General features: G+C 36.2%; 1 protein-coding gene across 2 annotated transcripts in view; it reads left to right on the top strand.

Annotated features, from left to right (window-relative positions):
- Aldh1a1 (aldehyde dehydrogenase 1 family member A1) overlaps positions 1-21,742 on the top strand; it is a 144,954-nt gene that overhangs the window by 96,335 nt on the left and 26,877 nt on the right. For both annotated transcript variants that reach the window (XM_076846054.2, XM_076846055.2), the window contains one exon: positions 12,304-12,408. In XM_076846054.2, the coding sequence (XP_076702169.2) occupies positions 12,304-12,408 (105 nt within the window). The remainder of the gene's footprint in view (positions 1-12,303; positions 12,409-21,742) is intronic.

Raw genomic sequence — 21,742 nt, 5'->3', positions numbered from 1 at the left:
CACTATTACATATTGACTCTTTACTCGTGACTGTGGGTGGTTTTGCAGTCCTGAGGTCTGTTGCATTTTCATTTTCATAAGCACAGCAAATGAGGAAGCTGCTCAGATGATTGGCTCTTTTCCTTAGGAAAATGTCAGCAGAAATGAGCCTGTGCCTTTAACAGGGTTGACTTGCAGCTATGAAGTACATGAAAGCATTATTTCACAAGGGTTTATTAGAGGGAACATACTTTTCCATTTAATTTTATTGCAAATGGGAACACGAAAAATTTGGTGAGTCCATAATCTCTGACAATTTACCTTTGGCCAAGGTAGGTCCAGAAGATCACAAGACTCTTGACTTTCTTCTTCCAGGTTTGTCATTCACAGAAATCTCAATTCAAACTAGGTGCTTTTAAAAATACATGCTGTGAAGATCAAAATTATCGGCAGATTAGATTATATCACTGCAATTGTTAGAAAGGTATATTTTTCTATGAAAGTATCCCAGAAGATATGTTAGTAGTGTGGATGCTCCCTCACCCTTTATTGAATTTGACTTTGCAAATCTTCGTGTGTGTATTTAGCTCTAACATGAAATAAGCTTTCTACTGAATTAAGCTTCATCTTGCAGTTATCAATTAGGCATGTAAGTAACAGTACTAGACAAATAAGTTATTCCTTAAAAATCTAATACACAAGCACAGAACTAGTGATCCTTTAACACAGAAAGATATTGTTAAGATTTAAATCTCTTCCCTTCAAAGTCATTGCACAAGAACACCCTTCAAGGGAAAACGACTGACCTAAGTGTTCAAAAAAGAAGACAGGATTCAAAGACAGGCATTTGCTCCATGTTTAGTTCTACTCTGGGTGCAAATATATGAAGCAATTCGGTGAATCTTAATTTCTCATGCATCTTCTATATGAATCTAGTCTGCTCAGAGGGCATTTTATTATTTGACTTATGGGTTACAACGTTTTTACACTTGGAAGGACACCAGTTATGTATGTAATTAAATCTAAATGGGTGAGCTTTTTCAAATGCTTTTGCATTTCCTTTTCACTGTGTCCCACTGCAGAATTGTATTGGATTTGCACTTGCAAGAGGAGTTGGGCAAATGATCGTTGGGAAATAATTTTCTCGGTTACAAACCAAGAAAGCAAGGGTTTTTTAAGGTGTCTGTGGAATGAGCTTCTCCAACCAGCCCCTAAACTTCTGTATTATTTTTCTCTACAATTTTAATGTCTTTCTTTATTATTGCTAGAAGTATATAGGTTATTGGGGCAAAGGAGAGAGAAGGGACCAGAAGGGGATGAATAACAACAACAAAAAAATTTATATATCCATATGCTATAGATCTCTGTACCTGTACATGGATAGCTTCAGTAGAAGAGCTACATATGCTTAAGCTTAAGGCTGCTTTTCATCCAAACAAAAGAACCCATTGATGCATATCTTTTAGTGACTTATTTTTTAGTACAGTCAGATTATTTCTTTGTTGGGGTAGATGGAACAGAGATTAGAGTTGAAGAAATATTTTCAAAGATGATTCAAGAGCTTTTGGAAATTTAAAAACCTCAATAACATCATAAATCCACATGAACTTGGATCTCATCCCTGCCCTTATTATTCCCCCTTCCAATTGTAAGTGAATTCTACGTCTGCCAACCCATCCCTTGAACGGAGGCTTTACATAAAGAGCTTCTTTGAAAGTTATATGATCATTGGGCAAACAACATACCTCTCTCAGCCTCATTTCCTTACAAATAAAATGGGGATTATCCAGGTACCTCTTTTCTACTGGTGGGTGACAGTATCAAATGAATTCCCTGGCACATGGGAAGTGTTTAAGACTAAGTGTCCTAGTTACATTTATTTTTCCGAATTCCTCCCAGTTTTTCCAGAAATTTCTCTCTCACCTGACCTTTCCTGGATGGCTTCCCACAGGTGCTCTTCGCAGCTCATTTTCTTCCCTCGTTTTCCTGTCACTTTGTCTTGCACAGTCATGTCCCACCTGACAAAGATTGCAGTGGAGCGAAGTTCCTAAGCTTTATCCTGGATTTCAGGGATCAAGACTTTTCTCTTACGGGATTTGGTAACTCAGTTTTCCATTCTCCTTTCACAATACTGTTTTTACCTTAAAAAAAAAAAAAAAAAAAAAGACAAATGGGAAATTCAAGAAGACAAGCTTTCTCAGATAGGATTCAAACTCCAATATGTTTAACTTGATTATTAAATGGAGCGCATTGAACAATAGTTTGTTCATGTGTGAAATTTTCTTTCATTAGTTCATGACATTTTATACACATATATGCACACAGAAAAAATCATGGCAAAAGTATCTTGGGTTTACTCTGCCACTGACTGTTTTAGTTCTACACAATGATTTCATTGGCTCCATCACTAACAACCCTATGAAGAGGCTACTATATCGTTTCTAAACCTGAGGGAACTAAAGAACAGAGTGGCTAAGTAACTTTCCTAAAGCTACACAGCTGGTGAGTGACAAAGCTGAGAAGACTGGCAGACTGAGGACTTACACCAACTAGTGACTTGTCTGAGGCCAACACCACTATTTGGGGAGGTGGAATTGCAATGTTTTGTCCATTTTTATTCTGACTTCAATTGCCCATTCCTGACTACTGGAGGATGCATGACATTGAGACTCTCCAGCTGCTGCTCAGCTGTTCCCAGGCCAGCAAGAGGACATTTGCCACCAAATTAGAAAATTAAGAGAACTGTAGGAACAATGGAAAGGAAAGATATTTTCTGCTGTGAATGAAAAGGTGGGGGTTGGGTTGAGAGAGGCTGTGAGGCAGAGGACTTTGACACAGGAGTATGATCTCTGTGTGAACTTCATTTCTTCAGCACCTATGGATTACATTTTGGTCAGAGAAGGCAATTGTTTTTCTAGATCTCTGGTTGGTTTAAACTTTCTGTATTAAAAATATTTTTGATAGGAGAGAGTCATTAATCTGTGTAGACTGTGTGCAGGCACAACTAGAAGTGACTATGTTTTTCCCCACATTATCTCTTTTTCAAATGTCCACAGCAGACGAATTCAGGTCACATATATGTCTAAATACCCACCCTTCCCTGTTCTTTCCCTTTTTTTCTATCCATTTTTCCATTTCCTTCATTGAATAAGGTTATTGTGAGATTGCTCTGTGTTGGGTCTCATAATATAAAAAGGCTAGTATGATTCTTGTCTCATGGAGATTATATTCCTAGAGCATGTGTGGAGCAGAAAACATGTCAATTAAATATTTTCATCACAAATTATGGTAAGTCCTAAGAGGAAGAATGCTGGAAGCTGAGAGGGGATGAGGGGCAAGAGCTTACTTTTCAGGAGGTTGTTTGGAAGAATCTATTTAAGGAAGGGACATTTGAGGTAATTCTGAGGGATGCAAAGATTAGGGTGGCCTTGAAGAGTGGGAAAGAGCCAAGATTTAGCAGCCATAGCAGTGCAAAGACACTACAGACAAAACCTTTTTATGTTGAAAGAACTGTCCGAGGTCTAATATGGCTGGAATAAAGTAAGGAAAAGAAGGTGTGAGATTAGACTGAGATGTAGACTGGGTTCAGATTGACTGATGGTGTTTTTGTAGAGAAACGTCTGAGAGGCACTTAAAATAGGACTAGATTAGGCTTACGTTCAACAAAATGCTGATTGTGCGGTAGTAGCACTACTTTCACTTGAGAAACTTTTTTTTTTTTTTTTTTTTTTTTTGATACCAGGGATTGAATGCAGGGGAGCTTGACCACTGAGCCACATCCCCAGCCCTTTCTTTAAAAATCTATTCTTATTAGAGATGGTCTTGCAGAGTTGCATAGGGCCTCTCTAAGTTACTAAGGCTGGGTTTGAACTCATGAACTTCCTGCCTCAATCTCCCAAGTTGCTGGAATTACAGGCGTGCTCCACTGTGCCCGGCATTTTCTTTCTTTCTTTTTTTTCCTTCCCCAGTCCTTTTTATTATTGATTTTGAGATAGGGCCTCACTAAGTTGCTTATCACTAAGTTACTTAGGACCTTGCTAAATTACTGGATATGAACTAGAAAACCCTGGAAATATAGGTGTGTATTTCTAATACTCCTGGCTGACTTGAGATTATATACATGTATATATATGCTTCTTACTGAAGCAATATTTTATTTGCTTAAGGCTTGGAAGTAGTTGAATGAATAGCCAAATGGTTGTAAGGTGTACTGGTTTAACAAGGTCAGCCTGGCTTCAATTTTGAGCTTTCATACTTAGTAAATAATGTGACCTTGGCCAAACTTCTAATCTCCTTGAGCTTCAGTTTCCCAGTCTGTGAACTGGGAATAAAAATGGGTCCCTTGGAGAGTGGCTGTGAGAACTAAGTGGTTTGTGAAAAGTGCCAATATTTACCATTTGATCTTTTCTTGACCTCTCCTTCCCAAGAGATTCCTAAAAGTCTAAATTGCGCAGTCCCCAATGTTGGTGAAATTAATAATTACATTACTGTCACGATTCAAAACTGATTCCATCTATTTATCTTGATTTAGGCTCAGAATTAACCCTTGGAAGGAGTTAGCAAAGATGTTATCAGGGTTCCATTTCACAGCTCAGACAGCATGATGGATTTGCTCAAGGTCACCCAGATCCTAAGGTGCAAATATAAGAAGGTACTGCATTCTGAGTCCTGTCATTTCAGATTTGATGCTTTTCCACGTATTAATTAACTAGTAAAGACAGTAGTACTCCAATCTCACTCAAGAAAACCTAATCAATAGAAATCCTAAAGTAAATAGCACATATCCGAAGACAGGGCATTATCCCCATTTCAGAATGACTCTCAGTACTACAAGTGTTCATGATTCCTTTTATGTTGACATAATATTTATTCTCCCATACCGTTTTAAATAATTCCCCCCTGAATATTAGAGTAATCATCCTGACTAAAGAGAATTAGGAAGCATCATAAATCACATGACTTTTTAAAGGTGGATTTCGCCTACAGAATTTTTCACTACGCACCAGCTGGAATGAGCGAGTGGGTGAGAAGCACTCAGAAATGTTATGAGAACTAATTCATTTGAAGAGCAAGCTAATGTTGAGATAGTACCTCAGAAATGAAATGTCACAGGTCATCTGTAATACAGGTCAAAACAAAAACAACAACATCAGAAGGAACAACCCCTCATGTGAATGCAGACAGATAGCGTGGAGATGTGTTTGCTACACAGCACTGATCTGGTGTCAGATGGTGGAGGAGGGGGTTTAGGTTTTCATGACCATCACTATCATGATTGTGGTCAGGGGATATGTTACAGGTTGACACGGTATAAGTGGCAACATACAACCATGTTCAAAAGAACTTGAGCAATGATTGTTTCATAATTAAATATCTAACTAAAATCTAACAAACAAATCAGGAAAGAAAACATAGTGGTCCCTCTTTTTACTTTGTGTAGTTTTGATTACCTGTGGTCAACCTCAGTCAGAAAATATTAAATAGGAAATACCAAAAATAAACAATTCATAAATTTTCAATTGTATACTCTTCAAAGTGAAAAGAAAAAATCTTGCAACATCCTACTGTGTCCCACCTGGGAAGTGAATTATTCATTTTTCCTGGATATCCTCACTGTGTACACTACCCCCTTGTTAATCCCTTAGGAGCCATCTAAATTATGAAATCCACTATGTCATCTCATAATGCTTGTGTTCAGGTAACCCTATTTTCACTTAATAATGGTCCCAAAGTGCATATATAGTGATGCTGGCAATTTGTATATACAAAAGAAAAGTCATAAAGTGTTCACTTTCAGTGAATAAGTGAAATGTATAATAAGATATTTTCAGCTAGGCATGGTGGCACACACCTATAATCCCAGTGACTGAGGAGGCTGAGGTAAGAGGATGGTGAGTTCGAAGCCAACATCAGCAATTTAGTGGGGCCCTAAGCAACTTAGCAAGTCCCTATCTCTAAATAAAATATAAAAAAGGGCCAAAGATGTGGCTGAGTGATTAAGTGCCCCTAGGTTTAATCCCTGGTATGGAAAACAAAAAGGTATTTTCAGAGCAAGATACCATATTCACATAACTTTTATTGCTGTATATTGTTATAATTATTCCATTTTATTGTTTTTAATCTCTTACTTGGCTTAATTTATAAATTGAACTTTAGTATAGGAATAAATACGTTATATATTGAATTTGATTCTACCAGTGACTTCAAATATTCACAGAAGATCTTGCCAGGTTTGTGCAAATACAGTAGTACCCATTTCCCTACAGACAATGGGTACTACTGTATTTGCACAAACCTGGATTTCATGGCTACTATGTTTTGAGTGTCTGTGTGTGCATGAATGTATATCAAAAGTTCCCACAAACTTAGCAGCCTGGCTTGGAAAGGATGTAAAGTATTGCTGATATTTGGTTTTCTGGTATCTCAATATCTCTACCTGTTTTATTATAATGTTGCAATTGTTAAAGGAATTTGCTCCCTGCAAATTTGCTCAGATACCTCCACTCTCAAAACTTTGCTTTGACTGAGACTTCCTCTGTCCTAAGTCATTATCAGGCTCTTTCCACTGATCTCCCTGACTTTTTTTAGAAGTCAAAGGAATACAAATAAGAAACAACTGAATTGTGCTCTGCTTTTGGTATTTTATTTAGAAGTGAGAAGATTCTGTGCAAGTACTGGTATTATTGAGTGTTGAAACTGTTAAATATGAAGTATGCACAGAACTTTCTAGTGCTTCTACAGGATATATATGATATACAGAACTTACCAGTAACTACTTTTATTACTTTTAGGGCAGGCTGACACTATGGCTCAAACTAAATGCTGCAGTATCTTTTATTTTTCCCCGACAAAATTGAAAAGACTGAATGGCTTTTTTAAACAATCAGAAAAAAAAAAATGTATGTATTCAGATTACAGAAGTCAGGCTATAATATAAAATAAAAATGAAAGAATACTTTTATTTCTTCTATTTCAGTTTTGTTCATTTTCTCATTTTGTTTTTATTCCTTTGACTGCCGCTAAATATTTTCTTCCCTTTTGTTATTTCCTCCTTAATTTCCTTTTATATTTTTCTACTTTGAGTTTCCACATTTTGTTTTGCTGCCTCAGGGTTGAAAGGAGTTGCCAGAGATCTTTCTTTGATTCTTTTAAATGTTTCACACCAGCACCCCTCTCCCCAACTTACTTTTTTTATCTCTGTCTTATTGTTCATCATCCCTATCTTTAATATCTTATTCTCAGTGGGGTTTGGTACTTTGTTAGGCTCCTAAGGCAGGAGAACCTGTATACATTTGCAGCACACATCACTCCCTGTGGGGCTGCATACCCACCCACCAGTCCCCTGCTGTGACCCTGGCTTTCAGGGTTGCAAACCCATGCAGGTGACACAAAAAGAAACTCTTACCATTCCCTTGGGCTATCTTAAAAGAAATTCTTTGTGCATTAAAAATATGATAGGCCACCAAGAAAGTCTTGGCTTTCCTTATAAAACCCTAATGTTGGTGGCCCAGTTGCTGTCCTGCAAAGGTAATGTGATTTAGGGGGCCATGTTGGAAGGAGTCAAGGCTTCTCCACTTTAACTAACAGGCTCCAAAATCTTGTATGGGCAGATAAGGCTAGTGGGTCTTTATTTTGCCATTAAAATTCAATTGGATCTAACTCAAAAATGTTTTGTGGAAATCATTTATTTAGAATTGTAGTTTTATACCAAGTACATTAATAATAACTACAACAAAAATGATAATAGTAACTTGTCCTCTATCCCCAAATTATGACTTAGACACTAAACTGCATCCAGGAAACAGCTACTTGTTTATCAAAGGTAATAGGATATATCTATTTGACATATCTAAAATGTAGAGTAGAAATCAATTTTTAAGTTGCCTCAACATACTTATTGATTTCCTCATATAAAAGCACTTGGTTTCCATGAGTATGCATAAACATCTATAATTTCCAACCAATACTGTGAACTTTAGGTTGATGTCTACTGTACATGGATATTCAAAAGTATCCTGAGTCCAAAATTCATAAATAGAATATAGTGAATATGATGCTTAAATAGTACCCAGGAATGTTTTACTTTTATAACAACATCTCTTTTTCCCTAAAACTTCTTAAGGCCAATAACACATGGAAAATGAGGTTGTCTCCAATGACAGATCATTTCAACTGGACTAAAATAAAGTTTCACAACAATTATAATAAACATTCATTGGCCTAGACATCTCCATATGACCATTTAATGTAAATGCAGGAAGAGTGATTATTGAGCTCTATTGGGTCACACAGTTAGCTAGCAGGCAAATGCCAAATGTAAAGCTAATTAGATTAAAATAGTAAAAAGATAATTAAGGTAGTTCCTAAATAAGTTCTTCATAGCTAAGGAGAAGAGCATGGGGCAACACCTGCCCCTCGGGGCTCTTGATGGTCACATAACCTACGCTGAACTCTGTCTTAATGCTGAAAACTCTGTGTTTAGAAGAAGATACACGATTTTTAACTTTTAGACTTTAGATGACCTATTGCAGTAAATACTGCTATCTATTCTAATGCCTTATAACCTCATTCTTGGCACAGTCTCTGGGTTAATCACCTGGACTCTGGTTACTCTACTTCAAGTTCAATTGGAGTGCTTTAAAAAAAATCAATATTCTTAAAATTCTATAAAATCAATATTCCTAAAATATCTATTTGATGCAGAAGGGAGTTTAAGGTTTTCATCCTGGGGATCAAGATCCACCACAAATGAACTGGTTTTCATTGTCAGATCTTACCTATGACTTTCTTTGCACTGACATTCTCAGTTTGGGACTGATGTCTTCACTGTGTTGCAGCCATGCCAAGATTTGCCCATCCCTTGCTCATTTTCACCTTTCCATCAATCCCTTCTCTTCCTTCAACACATTTTTCCAGTGCACAACCCTCTCTTCTGTGAATCACTGCTTTGGCCATTTGATTCTATACCTTTAGTCCTCATGGGGTGACCTTAGTAGATTAACCAGCAATCTCCTCTAGAGTATAAACCTCTAGAGAGAAGGCCCCTGGCCAACTCATCTGCATTTTCGCACATTACCTCCTAGATGATGTCTCCAGTATTTGCTCATTATTTGGCAAAAATGTCTCTGATAAAACAAAAGTGACCATCTCGGATTCTGTAAATGTGAGCACAAGTTCAAATGATGTTCTCTGCTAAAGGTTAAAATTGAATGATGCAGAGCAATGGCTGGTAACTTGAAATTATCGAGAACTGATCTCTTCAGTTTGCCTGAAGGCTGCCAGATGACCTTTTATTATTATGTAATGTTAATGTTCATTTACAAAACATTCACTGACTTTTATCTGGGTGGGGTGTGAGGTGGGGGGTTATATACAGTTTAGACACACAACTCTGATAATAAAGCAAGATGGTCTATACATATTGTAATGATTCTTTTACCAAAAAAAAAAAAAAAAAAAAAACCAGGGAGTAAAATGTATTGTATTGAAGGTGTATTATTGAAAACTTGAAACTACAAGTTATCACAGACTTAAGAGTAAGAGGACCCAGATGGGAACTGGAAAATCTCACCAGAAGCCTAACAGCATGACATCTGTATGTTGTTTTCATTTGATTTTTTTTTTTTTTTTAGTGAAATTATACCATAAAAGGATGGAATTCTGAGTGTATCTCTTCAGAATGGGACTTCCATTCTCTCAGTTTAAAGATATAAAGTCTGAGGAGGTAACTCAATCTTTAGGGCAGAGGGAGACAGAATTATCAAGTGTGAGTGAATCTGATGATAGATTTGAAAGGCTGATTAAAAAATCTAGGGCAGGTACTATGATTTGTTTGAAATTTCACGGGCTGATATGTGAATATCTGACTGTAACACAAAGCAGAGCCTGATAACTAATTTTATAGAATACTTGCATGCTATTTTGGAGAAAGATTAAATCCAATTGGAGCAATTAGTGAAATCTTCATGAGGAGATGATGCCTTCAGCTAGAGTTTCAAGTACAAGAAGAAAATAGTGAAACTGCAATCTGAGAAGCAGCATGAATACAGGTGGGATGCAAAGACAGCCATGGTATTGGAGGCAGAAGAGTGAGGCCCAGACATGGGTGCCTGAGGGGCAGAGGCTGGAGAAGAACCCGAGGGCCAGATCACAAACTGCCTCCATGCTAAGAAGCTTGACAAGGAAGCCACTAAAGTATTCTGAGGAGGGGTGTAGACAAACAACTGAATTTGCTTGGTTAAGGAAGATTCTAGTAACTGGGTGAAAACTGGATTTTAATTAGGCAGAGATGGGGGGCAGGGCGAACAGGGAGAGAGTTGAATACTAAGAAGATACAAAGAAACATGAAGAAGTGACTAGGGATTATATGTATCATTAAATGAAGAGGGTTATGTGTGTGTATGTGCGTGTTACATGTATGTGTGTGAGAGTGTGTGTGTATGCGAGAGAGAGAGAGAGAGAGAGAGAGAGAGAGAGAGAGAGAGAGAGAGCGCATGAGCGAGGAGAGGCTGATTAAAGTGTTTCCCAGCCTTCCCTTGAGAAGAAAAATACTAAGCAGTAAAGACCTGTGATGCAGAAAAGAAAATGCTAAGAGTAATTATGGGTTTCTGTAAAGTGTGTTCCTGGTAGCTAATGTGCTGAGTCACTTTTAAGGAGACGTTGGCAACTCAGCACTTTAATCTGAATTTATTTTTCACTGAATTGAACTAAGCTGCTATTTTTTTTTTTTTCTTCTTTGGGTATAGTTTGATGAATTTTATGGTCTCCCTCTGTATTTGATTACCCTACCAGAGTAGCAAGGATTTTCTTGGTACTTGATCCTCTTCATATATCTATCTTTCCACATCTAGTCTCTGCATTTGAGCTGCTTTGGGCCCCATGGTCCTTTATTTATTCATGCCCGCACCTTTTTTCCTTTTGATTCTAGCTATCACTGAAATTCTTTTGAACTCTTCAGTATATAGGATAATGCTGTTTTGTTCTATGTACAATTGTATTGGTGCAGACAGGCAGACAAGGAGGCTTGTCCTTCCCCCTTTTGACAGCAAATAGCATAGTGTTCTCATGTGCAGAATGTACAATCTTGACAGCCATTGTTGGGAAATGTTTAATAGCTAAGTGATTTGCACTTAGCATAGCAACTGATTTAAACCTTAGGAAGTGGTTTTTTAATACATTCTGGATTGATCTATATACTTTTCTTTTGTAGCTATCAGGTAAGGAGAAATGTCTCAATTAAGATGAATCAAAATTATGAATCAAAATTAAATAAACTTGCTCATATTGTCATGGCTTCACAAAAAGTTGTAATATGTGACATCCAATATTTATTATGATTATTCTCATATTTCAGTAATAAGAAAAAAAGGAGAATAAATGAGAAACAAACTGATGATTAAAGATTTTTCTAGCATATGTCAGAAATAGAGCTTCACTTTAGTTGTCACAAATTACATTATCATTATCTTAATTTGGCATTATCAAATTTTTTTCAGTAAAAGTAAACGAATATTAAAGCTGTTTTTTAAAGGAAGTACAAATTCAAGGCTGCAAAAGTTCAAACTCAAGAGTTTTTAAATGACCTACTCGATACTTTCTGGTACTTTAATATTTCTGTTCCTTTATAGTGCATGTAGAATAAAATTCCAAATTTTCCAGACCACTGTTTCTTTAGATGCATGTCTCTTTCTCATAGATATATTAAAAATCTAGCACCTGATCTCAGCTAATGACAAATAAATTATAAGATACTCTTTCTAAAAGAACAAAATCCCTATGCCTTTAAAAAGTCACCGGAAAACACATCACTAGCCAAGTTTTCCTAAAAAACTTCTTTTTTAAACCCCAACCCAAAACTAGCTTTACAATAGTAAAATGAAGCATCACAAAATTTTCATTTTTGATATCAAATCACCAGTAACCCCAAATGAGCATGTTCAGAATCTGAAGTGGAAAACAGGAACAATGGTTGACAAAGATTAAACCCACCAAAACTTCTGCTCTTGCCTCAAATTCACAGCAATTTCAGGTAAAAAGCATCATTTTCTAAATTGTTTTCTCCAATCTATATTTTCTGGCATTGAAAAGACTACATACCTTTATGAAACTTAAAAATATTGTTCTATTTTATTGTGCACATATAGTTGTGTATATGTATGTGTGTTTATATATAAAACATCAGAAACAACCAAAAATGTTTCAAGGGAAAGAAGAATAAACAAAATTTAGGTATCATGTCATGCTTCCACTTAAGTTTATAAAAATGCCCCAAATTTGTTGCATATTTTTTAAAAAATTTAATCTACTTTCTCTGAATCCTTGCAGATCTTCATAAACAATGAATGGCATGATTCAGTGAGTGGCAAGAAATTTCCTGTCTTAAATCCTGCGACTGAGGAGAAAATCTGTGAGATAGAAGAAGGAGATAAGGTGAGTTTCAAAACACTAGTTCCATTTTATGCAGAGATGTTTCTTTGTTTCTCACCATTCTGAGCTCCTGAACCCCACTGCAAGCTTAAAATAATATGTCATCAAAATGTGACTGCTAGGGCAGTTTGGGAAATTTTCCAGGTTGGTTCATGAAGAGTACTTGATGGTCCTGTAATGATAATGAGCCTATGCCCCAGGTGTCATAATGATTTTTTGCATATTACTTTTCCTTGATTATTTTTAACTGGAATAATGTCTAGCTTTATTATACACCCAGACTGAATAAGGAAGGATTTGTCATAGGTCTAATAAAGAGAGAAATCCTTAATCATATAAAATCATTAAGTTGCTAGATGAAACTAAAACAAAGGTTAATATATTTCCAAGTTATTTCATCAAGAATCATCTAATTGATATTAATAAAAACATTTTAAATTGAATTTTAAAATGACTTAAATTGAATAATTGTTATTTTAATAACAAAAACAAAAAAAACAAACTTATTGAGTGACAATTTTTAAAATTCTAAATACTGTTTTAAGTTAATTAGAGCAGCTTTATGAAGAACGTGCACTTTTAGTTTGTTTTCCAAATGATGCTAAATGGCAGAATAGAAGGAGTGAGTGATTTACTCCAGGTGATACTGCTAACAAGCAATGAAACCAGCTTTCTGGTGCTGTCCTGCCCCCAGAACCTATGAGTAGCATGGTTACTGCTTTACCTTGAAATTATTATAAAGATTAGATCATAGCGTTCACTGTAACAATCACATGTTCCTGTCCATTTTCCACTTTTCATTCCCTTAGCCTCAATCCATGAGATCACAAATCTCAAAGTACTGACTGAGTCACACTGGCCTATTCCAACATAGTGAGAAAGCCGAGGGCCTGTTTGGATTTTTCAAGTGACTTTGGATTCAGACTGAAATACTATCAGATCAAAGTGAGACCAAAGAGCAGGAACCAGAGTGCTTCGGCAAAGGAGTCAACAATTTAAGAAGTAGAAACAGAATAGAATGAACAAGTGACACTTGCTTTCAGATTTCACTTTCTTTACATCCTAATGAGTCAACCATGCATAAATTCTTTACTCTGCTTCTTGTTGCCTTAGGGGAAGTGTCCCCACACACAAAGGTCCTTTATAGTATTACTCAACACTTTTCTATGGCTTCTGTCCCAGGCCACCACATTGAGCTACAAGTTCCAACTTCACCATGCCCAATGTCACTCCCCAAACACTGCTTGCTGATCACTGCCTCTGTGCATGTCCAGAGCTCAGTCCTCAGGAATAGTTCAAATCACCATCTATAATAACAGTACAGAGGTTCCATGTTTGTACTTACCCTCTTTGAACTCCTGCTCCTTTTGTTTAAAATAAGTAAATAGTAAATACATGGAGGGATAAATGATACGTACACAGATTTTCAAAAGTTCTAGGCACATAAAACCTCCGTCATTACAGTGTTTTATATTTCTTTCAAGCTGTCTTGAACCTTCCCAGGTAGAATTTTTCTCTTCTGTGTCATCATAGAGCATTGTATTTGCTGATAACCCTGGTGTTATATAGGTATGGATTACTTAGTCTGAGACAATGTACTCTTGTGGAGATCAACACTGCGTCTCAGTTTCTGGCAATGCTTCAATGCAGTTGAACAGGTGAATGCAGAAACGTTCTCTTCCATGAAGCTCAGCTAGTGCTGATGATCACTGCCAAGGCAGTAATGCTGAAAATTTGGTATACATCAGAACTTCCTGGAAGATGTTTTAAGACACAGATCCACACTTTTCTCTAGAATTTGTTTCCATAATACTAGAGTAGAGCTTGATAATTTGCATTTTTCACAAATTTGCATTTCTAACAAATCCTCAGGTATTGCTGATATTGTTCTTTGGGAAGGAAGTAGGGAAATACATTTTGAGAACCACTGAATTAAAGTATTAAACCCCAAATGATAACTTTCTCAGGGGTAGGTATTTAATTGGGGACATAAATTTGTTTAATTGACCCATAATATTTGCATATATTTATGGGGTAACATGTGATAACTCAATATGTATATACAATGTATAATGATCAAATCAGTGTAATTATCATTTCTACAATCTCATATATTCAACACTTGTTTATCTTTAGAACCTATGAACTTCTCTCTTCTAGTTACTCATAAAATATATATTAGATTGTTATAAACTGTAGTTACCCTGTTGTGGTGCAAAGCACTAAAATTTCCTAAATATATATATATATTTAGGAAATATATATATATATTGGAGGGTAGGGAAGATGGAGGGTTCAGGGATTTAACTCGGGGACACTCAACCACTGAGTCACATCCTCTGTTTTATTTAGAGACAGGGTCTCACTGAGCTGCTTAGCACCTCACCATTGCTGAGGCTGGCTTTGAACTCTTGATCCTCCGACCTCAGTCTTCCCAGCTGCTGGGATTACAGACATGCGCCACCGCACCAGATCCTAAATATTTTGAACCCATTATCCAACCTCCCTCTGCTACTTTTTCTACCTCCTTTTCTTAGCCTCTAGTAATCTCTATCATGCTCTTTTCTTTGTCATCAACTTTTTGTTTGTTTGTTTGTTTGTTTCCATCTATGAGTAAACTCATGCAGCATTTATCTTTCTGTGCCTGACTTATTTACTTAACATAATGTCCTCTGGCTCCTCCATTTAGTCACACATGACAGGATTTTGTTCTTCACATGGCTGAATCATGTTATATTGTGCATATAAACCACATTTTCTTTATCCATTTGTCTGCTGACGTGTGGAATCCATATCTTGTCTAATGTAAATAGTTCTGCACTAAACATGAGAGTGCAGGTACCTCTTTGATCAACTAGTTTCATTTTCTTTGTGTATATATATATACTCAGAAATGAGATATCTGAGTCATAATGACAGTTCAACTTTTAGTTTATTCTGAGGAAACTTCATTCTGTTCTCCATGATGATTGTCCTAATTTATATTCCAACCAAAAGAGTATGAGGGTTCTTTTTCCTCCACATCCTTTCTAGCATCTATTTTTTGTTTATTTGTTTGTTTTATTAATACCTGTTCTGATTAGGGGACAATGGTACCCATCAAATGTAGTTTTGATTTGAATTTCTCTGATCAGTTGTGATGTCAAACATTTTTACATTTTCTTTGGAGAAATGTCCAGATCATTTGCCAATTTTAAATCAGATTATTTGTGGGTGGTTTTTATTTTGGCTATTGTTTCAATTCATTGTATATTCTAGATATTAATTCCTGTCACATGAATAGCTTACAGTTCTTTCCCTCCCATTCTGTAGTTTGTTCACTTTCTGGGCAGAAAATTTTTAGTTTGATATAAACCCTCTGTCAATTTTTGCATTTGGTGCTTGTGCTTTTGGGGTCCTATCCAAAAAAGCATTGCCTAGACTAATGTTGTAAAGGGTTTCCCTATGTGTTTTTTTCTGATTTCTAACAGTTTCAGGCCTTTCATTTCAGTATTTGATCCATTTTGAGTTTATTTCGTATGTAGCAAGAGATAGAAGTCCAGTTTTATTCTTCCGCATGTGGATATCCAGTTTTCCCAGCTCCATTTATTAAACCTCTCTTCTTCAATGTGTGCTTGATGCCTTTGTTGAAAGTCAACTGGGTATAGATATGATGGGGGCATGGATTTTTATAGGTAAAAAAGTTGATTATTAGAAACTCTATTATGACAGTCATTCTACATCTCTAAGGTTGGACAGAGGAAAAACTGACCAATCCTGGCAAAGTGCTGTAGGATGCCCAGAAGCCTGTGGTATTCTTCATGTTAAAAAAAGAAACAAATATCTTTTATCAGAGACTTTTATAGATGGACACATTATTTCAAATGTCCCTCTAGTTTCTTGAGTGACTCTAGAAAGCCTGAGGAAGTAAAATAAAGCAATAAAGGCCTAGGTGTGCACAGACTGAGCACCCTGACAGTTGTCTCCTGCTTCTTTACATAGGCATAAATGCCACTCAAGTGGAAGATGGCGGATCTGTTTGTAGTTTGCAATTAACCAAAGAAAACAATATACTTGATGTTTTAGCCCTGGAGCCTTGAACATTTAGCTTTGCCATTGGATTACTAGCAGAACATCTTCCTTTGCCACTGAGATTAGTTTCACCAGGAAAACAATTCTCTATGCCTAGAATCTACATGAAACCTTGTCAGACAGTCTGAGGATTTTTCTTGGCACTGTTTGTGGATTTACCTTCTTCTTAAAGTGCTGTACAGGAAAGCTGATGGTGACACCAGAAGTTGTAGAAATGTTTGCCACTGATCTGCTCTGTGCTTACCAACCATTACTCCTGCCCACAGAATAGGCCAAAAACACTTTATACATTCAGCAAAGCTTCAAGTCCAAAAGCTAAGCTGATTGGCTGGACATTTGATCACCCCAGCTAAACTGTTGGTGGTACAAACTGTTTATGATAAGCAACTGTTTGCTTAACATTCAGCATTTCTAGAGGAGTGTTCTTTTTGGAATTTTTCAAAAACTTTTCTTTCTAAAAGAGTTCTTATTGTTCAAACAATTTTGCCAGCAAGCATACGCATAGTAAACATTGTGTATTTAAAGGTAGAAATCTAGTCAACTACATGGTCACAGTAAACCTAATATTCTGGAATTGACTCTTTAGATAATTAGCCAAAAGGCTTTAGGGATTTAATTTATGAGTAGAATGAAGCCAACAATGAGCAGTATCCCCGCCTTTCAATAGTATCCTAAAGAAAGAAGGCGGGCCAGGAACAAATGGAGGCTACAAAGCAAAGCACACATGTGGGTGGGAACTGTTTTCTTTTCACTTCAGTGGCTCTTTGAGGCTGTATGGACTAATCCTCAAATCTGCTTTTAATATTAAAGCATGACCTAACAAATAATTGCTGGGGATAAAAGTAAAAGTCCATTAAAGTAAGTGCTTGTGGCAGGTGTAAAAGGAAAACTGGTCTGATAACTATTTTCTCCATCTCTGAATGAATTTAACATGGAAATGTACCATCTGGGAGTGACTGAAAAGTTTAACTTTTCCTTAAATAGGCTGAAGAGGCATTTAATATCTCTCCATCATTCAAATTGTCTTTCTGTACTCAGCCTGGAGAACATGTCAATGCCATAAGCAACAGTGTTATTGATGGTTATGAATTTCAGTCAATGAAACAAATTATTTTCTGGTTAATTAAAAAATTACATTTCTGGAAACACAAGTTCTGGAATTAAAATTTAAAAAAAAAATTCTGGCCTTGAAATTTTTTTTAAAAATTACTTTCTTCCTAATAGTTTTGAATAATATCAAGCATTTGTTATATAATAGATCAATTGAAATGTGAGTATTATGTAATTGTAAATATAAGTAAATTATATAAGGCACACCCTTATATAACATCAGTGTAATATGATAAGTTCATAAGGTAGATAAACAAATTATTAAATATTTATTAAATGCATATTACAGACCCAGAATAATAAGAAATAGTATGTTTGTAATACAGATAACCATAAATACTCATTATTAAGGAGACATTATTAAGAGAGACAGGCAGAACACTAGATTTGGAGGCCAGATATGGGATCCAATTTTGGTTCTACTATCTGCTAGATTTCAGTCCACAAAGTCTACTCACCTGTAAGGCAAAGCCTGTGATAGTGATTACACTGGACCTTGGGGGCCTACAAAGTACTTATTTTAGCACCCACAGCATGGTGAGCTCTTAATGAGTAGCTGTCATCCAGCCAGATTAGACTGCCAATGATTGAAGTAGGTTGGGATATTTAAGCTGGGTCCTGAAAAATGTATAGGATTTTGAAAGTAAAGAGATGTGCTAGTAGAACATTCTTGACAAAGAAAATTATGAGAGCAAAGATGAGAAAGAGCAGAGTCAGATAGATAAAAAAAAAAAAAAAGAAGAAGAAGAAGTATGATCAACAATTTTGAGCAGGTGAGGTGGGGCCCCAGAAGTTTGAACTTTGAAAACCAACCAAAGGAGTTTGGCCTTGGGATTGTAGATAAAAGGGTAGCCGTTGCAAACATTGAAAAGGAAAGTGATAAGATAAAGCTCTATGAGGAAAGATTATTCTGGTAGTCATAGGCAAGGCAGCTGGGGAGGGAAGACAATGAACTTGGGGGAGCTGTTGACAATGAAATGATAACTACCTACATGGTAAAGAGAAGTAAAAACTGAAAGGAACTATTTATTAAAACATACTGAAATTGCTGAGAGTCATTTTCATGCTGCTTTGACTTCTAGGACTATAGTAAGAAATTGCTTCCATCTAGTGAACATTGAATGCCTGTCACATGAAAGCTGTGTATCAGGGGTTAGCTTATTTGATCTTCAACACAACCCTATGAAATAACTTACCTTGACTTTAAAGATGAGAAAACTGAGCCTCAAAGAAATTGTGACACAACATATTTCACTTACATAATAGATCAATTGAAATATGAGTATTAGGGCTGGGGATGTGGCTCAAGCGGTAGCATTTGTGCAGCCCGGGTTCGATCCTCAACACCACATACAAAACAAAGATGTTGTGTCCCCTGAAAACTACAAAATAAATATTAAAAATTTCTCTCTCTCTCTCTCTCTCTCTCTCTCTCTCTCTCTCTCTCTAAAAAAAAGAAATATGAGTATTATGTAATTGTAAATATAAGTAAATTATATAAGGCACACCCTTATATAACATCAGTGCACAAATTCCAAGTGCACAAATTCCACATGTGTGGATTCATTCCACCATGGTTATATTGTGAGGAAGTCAGGCCTAACATGGTTGTGTCTATGTTGAATGCATAGCAGCTTCTTGCTCTTGTCATCATTTCCTAAGCAATGCAGTGTAACAGCTATTTATACAGCATTTACATTGTCACAGGCATTATAAGTCATCCAAGGTAATTTAAAGTAGATGGGAGAATGTGCATAGGTTATATGCAAATACCATTTCACTTTGTATAAAACTCCCAGCATTGTGGACTTTAGTAATCACAGGGGTATCCTAGGACTAATTTTTCTTGGATACCAAGGGATTACTGTGGTTTTCATGGTTTATAATATGGTAGGATAAATTGTTTGGTCTTATGTCCCTCTCATTTGATTGAATATTTCAAAATATTCTTTATTTTACCATTCTGCATTAGCAGACTGATGATAGGAATTCTACAGAGTGGAGTGTGTGGGAAGTCTTTAGATGAATGGATCGACCATTGGACACCTCAAAACTTACACAGCTTGAGAGGAATCATAATTAAAACCTGGGTTATTTTATTCAAAAATAATAAACTGCCATTACTCTATTTTTACTCCTGAAAGTTTAAATATAAGAAGTGAACAAGAGAGAGACAGACATGATGCAAAAGACATAACCACAGAGCATGTTTATTTTTAGCAGCATTCTCCAGGGATGGGTTCTGTATGGCAGAACTACTTGTCTTGAAGCCAGTGTCTCCACATCCCTTGGGAGGCCAGGCTGCCTATGATAGCCCATATTTGGCTAAGGCTAATGGCAGAACAGTGAGCAGAAGCATCTAAGTGAAAGCTGTGTCACACAGATGTTTAAACACAGGGCTGTGTATGTTTTATAAGTCTTGGGATCTACAGATCATGCCAGCAATCTCAGATTCTTGTGGTTTGTTTTTTTTATTTTAAACCCCCAAACAGTGCTCTCTGTATTTACTTTCTAAAAATTTCAGAATTATGGCATAAAACAAAATAAGCAATTGATATGATTAACTGAATGCCCCAAAATATGCAATGTATATATATTTCTTAGGCAAGCAGGCAACAATTGCATATGTTTTATTATATGTACTCATTATTCTCCTAGAAGTTTGACAGTGAGATACACCAGTGTGTGGTGTATTATAATTAAAGAGTCTTTGCTTGTAGTCTGTAAATATTATCACTTAATCAGGACAGATTATACTTCTAAGAAACTGCTGTTGCCTCAGTTCATCTTAATTTGGTGATGAATATAGATGTTACCTGATTTACAAAGTTTTGACATCATTTTTCAACTTTACAAAGATGCAAAAGCAATACACATTCTGTAGAAATTGTACTATGAATTGTCAGTTTTGATCTTTCCCCAGGCTAGAAATATCCAGTATAATATTCTTTATGCAATGCTGGGCAATGCTCTCACCAGCCTCACAACAAGAGGGTAAATAACCAATACTGTACTGCACGTTGCAATAGTATACTGTAATCAAAAAATCAAATGAGAAATAATCAACACTTTAGTATAAGACAGGCATTAAGTGTTCTGAGCACATTAAGCCTAAGCTATGATGTGTCGTATGTCAGGTGCATTAAATGCATTTTCAATTTATGATACTTTCAACTTACTGCAGGTTCACTAGGATGTAACTCTCTGGGGATGTGGCTCAAGTGGTAGTGCGCTCATCTTACAAACAAAGTGGTAGTGCGCTCATCTTACAAACAAAGATGTTGTGTCTGCCAATAACTAAAAAATAAATATTAAAAAATTCTCTCTCTCTCTCTCTCTCTCTCTCTCTCTCTCTCTCTCTCCTCTCTCACTCTCTCTTTAAAAAAAAAATTCTCTCTCTCTCCTGTCTCACTCTCTCTAAAAAAAAATAAATAAATAAATCTGGGAACATCTGGTACTGTGAAAATAGTTTATTTATTTGCATTTTAATTTGCAGAATTGTAATATTGGGGCTTCTTGAATACAATCTGAGGAGGGGAATATTAATATGAGATCCATGCCTCACCAAGGAGGAGGCAATATCAATTCAGATTGTGAGCAACAATGACAGCAAAAAGGGTAGTTTCTTTCCTCTTGCTCTAATTCTCAAAGAGAATTATGTCTTCTGCAAAATATTGTAATCTACTGGCCTTTTGATGTCATTATCATTTATGGAGTTCCCCACTATGGTCAGTCCTATGTACAAAAAACTGTTGACATGATCTGTGCTTTTAAGGTATTTGCAACTGACGGGACAGGGTCAACACCAACATGAAGTAGTAAAAGAAGTGGTGATATTTGTAGTAGATACATTCTGTAGGAGATAAGAAAAGGTCTGAACAGGAATGTGTAGGCCAAGTTTGTAACTGAAGTGGGTTAGGAAACAAGAGTGTATGTGGCAGAGAAAAACACGAGAAGAAAGAGTGTGAACAAAGACAAGAGGCCAGTCCTGTTCACTAAGTGTGAACGTCATCTATTATTCAACTTTTGCTTGAATCAATGTAGTTTCAAGCAGTGTGTTATTAATAAAAAGAAACTACTTTTACCTAAAGGATCTCTTTGTACCCAAGTGGGCTTATCACAGGTAGACGGACCCTTCTGTAGAACAGTTCCACTA

The sequence above is a fragment of the Callospermophilus lateralis genome, chromosome 2 (genome assembly GCF_048772815.1).
Source record: "Callospermophilus lateralis isolate mCalLat2 chromosome 2, mCalLat2.hap1, whole genome shotgun sequence".
NCBI lineage: Eukaryota > Metazoa > Chordata > Mammalia > Rodentia > Sciuridae > Callospermophilus > Callospermophilus lateralis.
This window is presented reverse-complemented; position numbering and strand designations above follow the sequence as displayed.